This window comes from Eriocheir sinensis, chromosome 3 (assembly GCF_024679095.1).
Source record: "Eriocheir sinensis breed Jianghai 21 chromosome 3, ASM2467909v1, whole genome shotgun sequence".
Classification (NCBI taxonomy): domain Eukaryota; kingdom Metazoa; phylum Arthropoda; class Malacostraca; order Decapoda; family Varunidae; genus Eriocheir; species Eriocheir sinensis.
In genome coordinates, this window is record NC_066511.1 from 24,725,870 (window position 1) to 24,737,936 (window position 12,067).

At 46.5% G+C, this 12,067-nt stretch overlaps 1 protein-coding gene across 11 annotated transcripts in view; it reads right to left on the reverse strand.

Annotated features, from left to right (window-relative positions):
* The window catches only part of LOC127007057 (dihydropyrimidinase-like), a 72,634-nt gene that overhangs the window by 30,991 nt on the left and 29,576 nt on the right, over positions 1 to 12,067 (reverse strand). The window contains exon 1 of one of the 11 annotated variants that reach the window (XM_050877663.1): positions 4,655 to 4,880. The exons of the other annotated variants lie outside the window; for them this stretch is intronic. Within the exon in view, the coding sequence (XP_050733620.1) occupies positions 4,655 to 4,696 (42 nt within the window). The 5' untranslated portion in view covers positions 4,697 to 4,880. Of the gene's footprint in view, positions 1 to 4,654; positions 4,881 to 12,067 lie in introns of those variants that run through there. 11 annotated transcript variants of the gene reach the window in all.

The following is a 12,067-nucleotide window of genomic DNA, read 5'->3' on the forward strand; positions in this document are numbered from 1 at the left end:
TATATGGTACATTTTGACTATGTACGTGACATGAAAAAAAAATCTGAGAAGTAAAAAAATATACTAATAACCTTAAATAAAAAAAATCACAATTTCCTCCCATCGTGTATATTTATTATTTTGCATTTTGCACGTTGTACAACTTCATGATGCAAGAGTTAACCAATATCTACTTTTTTAACTGGTAAACCTTGGAAGACCTCATTCGTCTGTATTTTCTGTTAAACATTTTCAAGCGAAAAATGTTAACCGAAACTGATTACTGTTTGGTTTCTTCTGTGTACTTTTGTAGCAGTATTTAGCTGCGAGTATTTTCCTGTTTTATTTCGTCTTTGGCTGGCCTCCTTTGTCATGAACAACTGTGTCTAGCGGAATGCAGTGACTCCTGTCATCTGCAATAGTCACGACTACAATGAAGATAATGACGGCTGGCCAACGGGTGCCGCACGGCACAGGCCTTGATGTTCAGGGTCCCGTTAAGGTGCACCAGCGGGAAGATTTCAACAGATTTGCTGAAAGTCTGAAGGTCTGTCCTGGTGAAAGAGACCTGTAATGCATAGCATGTTTTTTTTACTCTCCCATTCTTTTAATAGCTCGCTCACTTCCTATCCGACCATAGGAAAGGCAGTAGACTCCAGTAAGCTCTAGCTGTTGTTGCAGAGCCTGCCTCTGCCCGGCACACTCCACACTCCTGGGGAGGGGCCCGCGCCATGGGGCAAGCTGCCACTCCCTATAGTTAAATGTTATGTGCGTACCCCTAGGTTTATTTTTTGGGGTGCTGTTGTAGTGAAAACTGATGATACAATAAAATTAGGTAAAGATATGCATTCTTGTAAAAAAAAAAAATCGTCAACAAGATGTAAGCAAGCTCTTACATGGACTTTTGATCTCTTGAAGTATGGAATACCAATAGCTCAATTATATCAAAGCCCATGTTCGCCTATCATTTCTTAAGGTCAATTAAAGAAGGGCCCCGCTGAAACAAATATTATTGTTTACATTAACCTTCACTTCCTCTGTTATCCAATAGCTCGGTGTCCTCCTTATAAACTTACGTGCTAACAAACCTATACAATCAAACAGCCATTTACACAAATACTAAGTTCGAAGATTGAGTGGACTTGGTATTCCAAAAGCGGTAATATAATAAATCATGTAAATACACCCTCTCTTCACAGGCTACCCGCTCATGGACAAGCTGATCAGGCTACTGCTGAGCGCTGCTTCTTTCGCTATACATCTTTTTCCACTTTGATGTGGGGTCGATATTTTTGACAGGTCTCCTCCACCGAGCCCGGTCATACACGTCGTCTTCTGACAACTGATTCTCTATCAACTCCTCCCTTACGCAGTCTAGCTATTTCCGCTTTGGTCTTCCTCTCCGTCTCCTGCCCTGCACCTCCATCTCCATCACTCTTCTCCCCACATATCTCTTCCCTTCTCTTCACATGGCCGAACCACTGCAGTCTTCTTTCCTGTGTCTTCTCCGATATCTCCATTACCTTCGTACATCCTCTTATTATTTCATTCCTGATCTTGTCCATCTTTGTTGTACCGCACATCCACCTAAGCAATTTCATTTCCGCTACGTCCAACCTTTTTTCCTGCATTACTATAATTTTAAACACTTTTCCCTCAATCTTAACGTTGATTCAACGATCACATAACACCCCTGATATTTTTCTCCATTTTTTCCACCCTCACTGCACTCTGTGCGTTATCTCTTCATCCAGATTTCCGTCCTCAGTCACTGTCGAACCTAGGTATTTAAACTTACCCGCTCTCTTCAATCTCGTCCCTTACAATCTAATCCCGGAGTCTTGATCTTCGTTACACATCTTTCCTCCAGGGCTCTCCTCCACTGCTCTAATCCTAACTCTACTGTATCGCTGTTGTTGCTGCGTAGCACGATGTCATCAGTATACAGCATGCACCTGGGGGACTGGTCTCTTATCCCCCGAGACATCACACCCATTATCAAAGAAAAAAGATAAGGGTTTAAGGCTGAGCCCTGCACGGTGTAAATCAACTCTGACTGGTATCCATTCCGTTAACCCAACACTACTTCTGACCTGCGTTCTTGCTCCTTCATACATATCATGGACCATCCTCACGTAGTTTTCTGGCACTCCTTTCTCTCTCATACTCCTCCAGACCTCCTGACGTGGCACTCTATCGTACGCCTTCTACAGGTCTATGAATACTATGTGCAGTCCCTTTTGCTTTTCTCTGCGCTTTTTCATCGTCTGTCCCCGTACAAACACTGCATATGTCGTTCCCTTTCCCGGCATAAATCCAAGCTGTTCATCTCCTAGGCTACAGATGTCTCTTCTCTGATCCTTCTATCCATCACTCTCCCAGATCTAGGTGTGGAATATATGTTTTATTCCTCTGTAGTCACCACAGTCCTGTACATCGCCCTTCTCTTTAGAGGTGGCCACGATAACACTCTCCACTCCAAAGTTTTTTTTCCTGGATATAAATTTTCTGCTACTGCTGAGAGCAAAGCTTTTTATTTCATTAGTATGAGCTGGCGAAGAGTTTCCTTCGTGACGTAGTATGAAGGAATAAGAAAACCTGGAAACCCTCTACTCGCTAAATGCTGTTAACTCCATTGATTTCAAATGTGATGAAATTTACGGATATAAATTCTCCCCGTGTGTCCTTTATTCAATTAACACCAACCGTACTAAGCTGCGCCCTCTATACAACTAGCTATATGGAAATAGCTTAGTTGATAGTTGAGCACACAGAAAAAAATATCACAAGAAATCTCGTGGACTTCACAATTTGGTTATCGCGATAATTGTGAAAATTGGAGAAAATAGTGATAATTACACATGTGTGACGACCACCTGACGCAGCAGGCTGTGGAAAGGCTGAGGGAGCCCGGCACCATCAGCTGGAAAGTTGATTCTGGTATATTTGTTTTATTATTGTTGCTGCTGTTATTGGTGTTGTAGCATATTTTCTATATTTTCTTTCTCTTTCACGGGATCTGTTTCAAACATCTCCATGGCCGGGGCAGCAGACACCCAGTGGCTGTCCCCTGTGACTGCACTGTAGAATCGCACGTTCACGACTCATCCCAGGCCTTGCATGGGGACCGGCCAGTGAACCGTTCGTGTTTGTCAACCGAAGCTCTCATGAGATGAAATTTACTTTTCTTCTTGACAGTGTCGTTATTTTTCTTACGTAAAATAAAGGGAAAAGGCTTGGAGAGGCCCTGGTACAGGTTTGTGGGGTGCAACCCTCAGTAATTACATTTCACATCCTTCATCATGTGGGGACCAAGAAATTGACCCAGCTGCTCTGCTTCGGGGACGACCCTTCCCTTGCTACTGAGGAAACGGTGGTGCTGCAAAGGCTTGTGGATGCTGAACGGACTTGTTTGCAATTCAGGTAAGTAAGGGGACCGCAGAATTACGAGTACTACTCAGAAATGTAAATGTGTGTGTGTGTGGGGGGGGGGGGAGTTAGTGGAAGGGTGGGGCAGTGGGGGTGAAGGGTTAGGGGTTACTAGGGGGGGGGGGGGGTTATACAATGATTCTACGCTTGTCCTTTGAGCGGAACTCTTCAGAAGAAACGAAATGAGTCGGAGCAGTTCCACATTACGATCCACAGAAACCTTGACTCAAGAGCGTGGAATGATGGGCGTGTCCTCACAACAGCATCGCCTCAAGGGTCAGTCACGTAAACTAATTGGGTTCGTGGCAACGTATCAATTAGATTCATTACCATCAGGTCAGGCGCTCCACCACCATCACCACCATCACCACTATTGCAAACTTAACACTTATTTCTCTCTCCACTCTCATCGCCGCCTAAATCATAGCAGGAGCATCGCAAGGCTGACACTACCTTAGACTGCTACTACTACTACTACCTCGACTACACACACTACTACTTACACAACTACTAATTCACTTACTATACCCTAGGTGGCCTTGGGAATATGCATAAATGACCGATAAATACCCTTTATATTCCCTCTAATCTCTCCTCTACTCATTCCCAGTCGCTCTCTCTCACATATACCAAGGATACATGGGTCATCTTTAATACAGGCTATACAAGCTATTTATTCCATCCATTTGCGTCCTGATATGCATCTGAATACGGCACTATAAAGCCGAGTACTTTTCCGTTGATATTACGATTTTGTTTTGTCTGAAATTTGCATACGAGTGAATATTCAATTGGGATCCTTCACGATGCTCCCTTTCCCATCAAACCAATACATCAAATCAAGCTTTGGAGCAAAACCTGACGTGTGTAGGTGTTCCTTTCCTCCCTGAAGACACACCATAATGAAGGGTGAACAATCATTACATGCAGACGTTTACTTAATCACGGTTCATCAATCACGAAAACCCGCCTTCCCGGCACCAACAGGAAGCATGGAACTAGTGTGAGCTTGCAAGAAAATATGAAATTTCTGGAAAAAGTGGTGTCTCAGAAAATAAGAACTGCTGGTTGAGGTGGGCGTCCTGAGGAGGGATAAGAACCTGGGGAAAACTAACGCGCGCAAGAGCACATGTGTGTGTGTGTGTGTGTGTGTGTGTGTGTGTGTGTGTGTGTATGACTAGTGCACAAAGAGCAGCAGTACTGCGGAAGCTGTTCGCTGCATGTCGGCTTTAAAGCTCTGCCCTACCTGCAGGTGGATGGGGATCTTCTTCACGTGGTGACCGTTCATGGCGGCGGCGGCGTGTTGCCAGGACCACTTCGTCTAAGCTATTCCTCAGTAAGGACCAGGACTCCGCAGGTTCTTGCCGGTAAATCGCAAGGTTTCCCTCACACGCTTATGGAAACAGCTGAGAGTGACACAACCCCGACGGAGGTGGACGCGGCACTGCGACGAACGAACGAACTCGTCCTCAGAGGCGCCTCGCTCTCGTGTTTGGGTGGGCCCCGTAGCGAGCGTTGTCGCCAGGTAGCGAGCGTTGGTAACTCTTTGCTCCTCCTCTGGTGCTGATGCTGATGCTGCCGTCACTTCTGCTGCTCTCCCCGTACTGATAGGCAGGGGTGTATTTAGGATCTTGAAAACATGGGAGGCTTAGTCCAGCCAAATTACCTTCAGATTATCATAAGACTGGCGAGTGGATGTGAATACGTGATACAGGACGTGAGCCGCACGGGATCAAAACGAATGTTTTCTTTATATCAATTCGAATACTAACTGGAATCAAAATTGTGTTGGCCTCGGCTCGGCGCTATTCTTATCTCTGTAAAAAAATATATAAGGAATTTTGGGCTATTCTTGAAACACTTGGGGCTATAGCCCCTGATGCTCAAGCCTTTCTACGCCAATGCAGTTGGGTCAACGACTGTTTGCCTAATCAGTATTGAGTGACCGAAACTCACTGTGATGATATCCCTAACTGCGACGAACGCTGTCCGCTGTATAAATGTTACTGTGTTCAGCCGCAAGTTAGGCTACCGCCCTGGGTGTTCGGAGCAGCGCGAGGCTTGGGGATGCTATAGTGCCAGAGTCGGTCAGGTGTGTGATCTGTAGCGACTAAATTCGAAGACTTGCATGAGAATCTTAACCCACCTGCCACACTAAGCAACATAGTCAAGTGTCAGCAAACCCAATGACTTTTTTCAGAAGTGCCAGAAAATAGCCCAATAACTGTAATAAACCGAGTTTTCAATCATATATGTTGAGGTCGGTTGAGCTCTTCGATAACAATTTAATGGCTGGTAAGATTGCCTTAAATTTCCCCAAACCTGCTCTCTCTCTCTCTCTCTCTCTCTCTCTCTCTCTCTCTCTCTCTCTCTCTCTCTCTCTCTCTCTCAACACAAACAAAAGGAACCGCATGCACAAACAACCAACTAACTAAACACACACACACACACACACATGCACGAGCATGGGGTTATTTTTGCCACGAGACTGAAAAAAAAAAAAATCGGGAGAAAGGGACACACACTGAATAGGTCAGTGGTAAAGAGATGGAAGAGAACCAGGAAGCAGCGTGAAAACTACACAGCATCCTTGCCTCCAACCAAAGGACTGCAGTATTAATTAACATGGCCAACGAATCGAACTCACAACGGAGCCTCAGTCTACCTAGGTCAGGATCAGGTGGATCAGTTCTTGCTAGGCCCCTCACGTCACTCAGGCAGCAAGCACCCGATCCACCTCCAAGACGGCCTCCAACCACACGTCTATCGCATGCTGAATAACAACAGATGGACAAGGATAAACAAGGTCCCTGGGTCAAGATCATGCTTCGGGGAGACAGTGAACCACTATGCTGTACAGGATATTGATTTGCTTCTCATCTGACAAGCACTCTAACGCTTCTCTTTTGTTTCTATCAGGTTATGTCAGACACAATCTTGAGGTAAAATTGCTCGGTAGAGAACTGTACTTTTGTTAAAGAAATCGGTAAAAGTACAAAAAATATAAATGAGACCAGGATAAGACTTCCCTGTATATCTTGCAATCAAAGGAGTTCTATATGAAACAGGGATAAAGAAAATCTAGAGTCATTTCCAGTAAGCCGCTTATATGCATACAAGCACAAGTTATTATATAGGGACAAACATGTATTGTGTTGAACGAAGGAAAAGCACATACATGGACGCTAAAGGAGAGGACCTAGACAGTGAGGGAGTAATTTTTGAGGTCACTGAGGGAGTTCATGTTGTCGTTGGCTTGGTTCAATAGAAAGAAGCCGCGAGGAGATAAAGGGAACGCGCCTACGGGAGCCAGAGAACACACGGTACAGGAAACAAAGGACAGCTCATAAAACAAAGCATGAAGTGTCCACATTTTCCCAGCAATAAAAGTATTCTCAGGTAAAAGTGCAACGCAAGTCCTTTCATCGTATGCTTAGCGTCTCTCTGTTGCTGAATTTTGTTAATGAAGCACCCAACACAAAGGGTCACCGAACCCACTCCAGGAAACAACCCAAGAGGAGAAGCATGGTGTTTGTCCAAGCCCTTTTGAATTTTTTGATAGAAGTTACGGAAATGATTTTTTTTTTACAACAAAGGAGACAGCTCAAGGGCACAAAAAAGGAAACAATAATAAAAAAAAAGCCCGCTACTCGCTACTCCTAAAAAAGAATAAAAAGAGGTGGCCGAAAGAGAGGTCAATTTCGGGAGGAATGTTAAGATAATACAATGAATACAAAGTCGCCCCCACATGGCTGACTATACCAACGAAAGCCGGGGAAGCATAACAACTCAGACGCCTCCTTCCCAGCGTCAGGCAGCCCCTCGTAGTCATGCAGCGCGAAATGAGACGCCTCCAGCCTCGTCATCTCATGCAGCGCCCTCCACTTGTACCACAGGAACCATGCTTGGCTGCACGCGGAGTCCAACGCAGGAGTTTATCACTTTATATCCCTATTTGTGGCCGCGTTGGCTCGGGGAGCGGTGGAGTGAATGTCCAGCTTGCAATAATGGTGAACGTGCGAGCACCAAAGGGAAGCTATCTCAGGGAGCTTTCCAATGCCACGTTGCATGGGTGTCGATCATCTTCAGCTCCTCAGTGTTCTAAGATTTTTCAGTACTTTCCAAACAAACACTAACTATTGAATATTCCAGGCGTTTTTTTTTTAATTCTTTCAAGGCAGTTACGTGTTTTATAAACGGAATGACAAAACTGCCGAACCTGCCGCGTCTGCTTCTTGCGCTACATAAGTCTCAGAGGAGATAACATTGTTTGAGGGAAGCACTGCCCGCCTCACCATCTGCCACACACATGCTGCAGACGAAGGTTTATGTTACGTTTCCACCAAACGCTGCACGAAAGCGGCAATACTCAGTTGCTGTTGTTTTTATTGTTGCTGCTGCTGCTGCTACTGACTCCTGACGACCAGCAGGTGTTGCTGGCCGCCATGCCGTCCTAATTTCGAGGACCCGCCATTGGTCTGTGTAACCAGCCCTTGTCTGCCGTACCCCCTCCCCCCCGAACCCTTGCTTAGAGGCAAATTAAACGGGATGGAACCCTATTACACACACACACACACACACACACACACACACACACACAATATATATATATATATATATATATATATATATATATATATATATATATATATATATATATATATATATATATATATATATATATATAATGATTAATTGATTGATTGATTGGTTAGATGATAAAGGATGAGCCCCAACAGATGCAGGTTGTTTTGGGGGTTAAGTTCATCTTTGACATTTTGAACTTGTGTTGGCTCAGCATCCTTCAAGCCGGGTGACAGTGATAATCGTGACCGTGACCTGAGGTGGACCGTGATCTCTACATCACACTCAAGATCAGGTTAAGCTGACAGTTCATAGCTCAGGACACCAGCTAAAGATGTCACTTCCACCGAGTGGGGTGTGACTACATTTGATCGGACTAAAACACGACTCAACCTTCGTCTCTCAATGGCACTCAAGCATCTTATGTATGAATGTTACAGAATCTGTCCCGACCTGGGCAGGCGGCGCGCAGCACATCCAGCTATTCATCCACCATTCCGATCTGGTCGATAAATGGCTATACCTAAGGGAAGATGGGGAAGGTAAACTGTGATATCCTGGATGTTACGCTTACTCATTTCCTGGGTAATGAGTTTTTACCCACCACAAGCTAAAGGGTCGATGAGACGGAGATGAACACCGAGGCCGCGTTCAACTTCTGTGTATGCCTCAATTTTACCTTTACATATCCGTAACAGTTATAAAACACTTACGCAGCACTTCAGAAAGATCGACAGAACATTCAAACATTAAACAATACAACGACTTTCCACGGTTCGTGCTGGAGAGAATAGTCGCCAGGGGCGGTCCTCGCCGCGGGAGGGCGAACAAGTGGTAGGGATGTAGAGGAAGGAAGTGACACCCAAGTCTTGGACCCTTTCTCCCGCTCCGGTAATGATAAGACTCAAACTCAAACTAAAGTAAAAAAAGAAAAAAAATTGGAAAGAGAAGAGAATTAGAAGAGGAATAAAAAAAGGAAGAAGAAGAAGAAGAAAAAGAAGAAGAAGAAGAAGAAAAATAAGAAGAAAAAAGAAGAAGAAGAAGAAGAAGAAGAAGAAGAAGAAGGAAAAGAAAAACAAGAACAAGAAGAACAAGAACAAGAAGCAGAAGCAAGAAGAAAAAAGAAAAAAGAAAAGGAAAAGAAAAACATACATATAGATAGATAGATAGATAGATAGATAGACAGATAGATAGGGTGAGAGAGAAGAGAAAGACAAAAAGCTGCTGTCGCATTCCTCTTAAGCAGCGATTCATCCTCCCAACACTGACCACACGAGCCGCAATGGTGACCAGGAGACGAGAAACGGGAACACGACCGACGGGAAGTGTCAGAGTAGCTAATGGTCGCCACGAAAGCCACGGAGAGATGCGGCCGCGGCGAAAATGATGGGAGGAGGATCAGGGGAGTGGACTATGTAGGGACGGGGCCGTTGTGCGGAGTGGAGATGACTGATGACTGAAGAAGGGAGGGGCGGATGAGAGGGCCAGGGGGGACTATAGGCGGTGTTGAGGCTCAAACATTGTAAAAAGGGAGGCTACTGGTGAAGAAGGTGGCTGGTAAGAGGGTTGAACAAGGGATGGAATGGGTTTGTTTGAAAAAAAAAGGAGGGGGACACATATGTGGGAAAAAAAATGAGGACATAAATAAAAAGCTCAACAAGGGATGGAATGGGAGGACCAGGTGACTAGATGATGTTGGGGTTTGAACACTAAAACGGAAGGGGACTGCATGGTGCGAAATGAAAATGAGGGCATAAATAAAAAGGAAGGTGGGTGGAGGAGAGCTCAACAAGGGAGGGGCGGATGATAGGAGGGCCAGGGGACTAGATGATGTTGGGACTTGAGCATTGTAAAACGGGAGGGGACTGCATGGTGGGAACTAAAAAATGAGGGCATAAATAAAGAAGGTGGGTGGGAGAGGACTGAATATTTTTAGTAAGGAAAGGGCCATGGGACTAGAATGATGATGTTGGGCTTTGAACATTGTAAAAAAAAGGGAGGGGACTGGCGGGAGCTGAACAAGAAGCAAAAATGAAGAAGAAGGTGGATGAATGAGGTTTGAATTCGAGGTAATATTTCCCGCACGTCTACGGAAGCGGCGTTATGTGACCGAACAAGCAGTAAAGATGGTGGGGGAGAGCTGGGGATGTCTGAACTCGAGGTAACATTTCCAGCACGTCTACGGAAGCGCCATTATGTGTTATTTGTGAGGAGTGTACGTATTGCGGTGTCCGAGCGTGACTCAGGTCCAGCAGGAAGACTCTTCACGCAATCTTGAAGCAACTGTGGCGGTGAGTCAGGACGATGCGGGGGTGAGGGACGGCCCCGGCGATGCACGGAGCCCGCCAGCACCTGCCAGCACCTCGCGGCATGCGGCTCAGCTTTACCTTATATCATCTCTCTCCCTCTATGGGGACTCAAACCCGCAGTGTGTAACGGAACCACCCGTGCACGAGATGACACACACAAACACACACACACACACACACACACACACCATCACAAGAGTAACGACGGGAAGGAGGAGGAGGAGGAGGAGGAGGAGGAGGGAGAAGTAGGACAAAGACGTGGAAGAGAAAGAGGAGAAAGAGGAAGAGGAGGAGGAAGAGGAGGAAGAGGAGGAGGAGGAGGAAGAGGAAGAGGTAGAGACGGAGGAGGAAGTGGAGGGAAAAGGGAGGAGAAAAAACAAACAAAAAAGAAGTAAGCTGAAACAACATTTGTCTCGAGACGTGTCAGAGTGATGGCTTCCCAATGGCACGGACCAACCACCGCCGACAGCCCCTTCCTGGAGACGAGGCAATGATGGATGCGGACTGGGGGGTGCGACACAAGACGGGACTGACTGCCGACAACACAGGGAGGCTCAGTGATGGATGCGACCGGGGAATGCAGCAAAAGATTGGACTAAATGCCGACAACACAGGGAGGCTCAGTGATGGATGCGGCCGGGGAATGCAGCAAAAGATTGGACTAAATGCCGACAACACAGGGAGGCTCAGTGATGGATGCGGCCGGGGAATGCAGCAAAAGATTGGACTAAATGCCGACAACACAGGGAGGCTCAGTGATGGATGCGGCCGGGAATGCAGCAAAAGATTGGACTGACTGCCGACAACACAGGGAGGCTCAGTGATGGATGAGGGCCGGGGATGCAACACAAGATGGTACTGACTGCCGACAACACAGGGAGGCTCAGTGATGGATGAGGGCCTGAGATGCAACACAAGACGGTACTGACTGCCGACAACACAGGAAGGCTCAGTGATGGATGAGGGCCTGAGATGCAACACAAGACGGTACTGACTGCCGACAACACAGGGAGGCTCAGTGATGGATGAGGGCCTGAGATGCAACACAAGACGGTACTGACTGCCGACAACAAAGGAAGGCTCAGTGATGGATGCGACCTGGGATGCAGCAAAAGATGGGGCTGACTGCCGACAACACAGGAAGGCTCAGTGATGGATGCGACCTGGGATGCAGCAAAAGATGGGGCTGACTGCCGACAACACATCGATTCGCAGCGGCAAAGAGTTGTTGGTATGTCTGGAACCAGTCGCACAGTGGCGGGGGAGTGCATCGCCTTAAAGGTGTTCGTGTGTGCGGGACGCGGCGCCTTCGTTCACCTGGTCCCCTTCAGCGGCTGTACAATAAGCCGCAGCTAGACAGAAACAGCAGCCAGACGCCCTTTACTCGCGGTGTGGCGACAGATGACTATTGTGACCGCAGTGTGTAAGTGTTTGGGGGAAGGGAGATCAATGCACAGTCTACTTTAATAAATGTGTAAGACTCCCGGGCCAAACCCAGCCAGGAACCGAATGCAAGTGCTTCCATTTGCTAAACGAGTTCCTTGACAATGGTCGAAACATCAAGGGACAAATTCCCGGCTCTATTGACTGCTGAAGATGGATAGGTCGTCTTTTATCCAAGTGTGTGTGTGTGGGGGGGGGAGGTCCTCTGTACTTCCTCAAGATCAAAGGCGACCCTCGTTGCTGTCAAGTCATGACAAACAGTTGCTGCGAATGGCCGCGATGTAACCCGAATTGAACCTTCTGCCTTACATATTCAAAGCTTC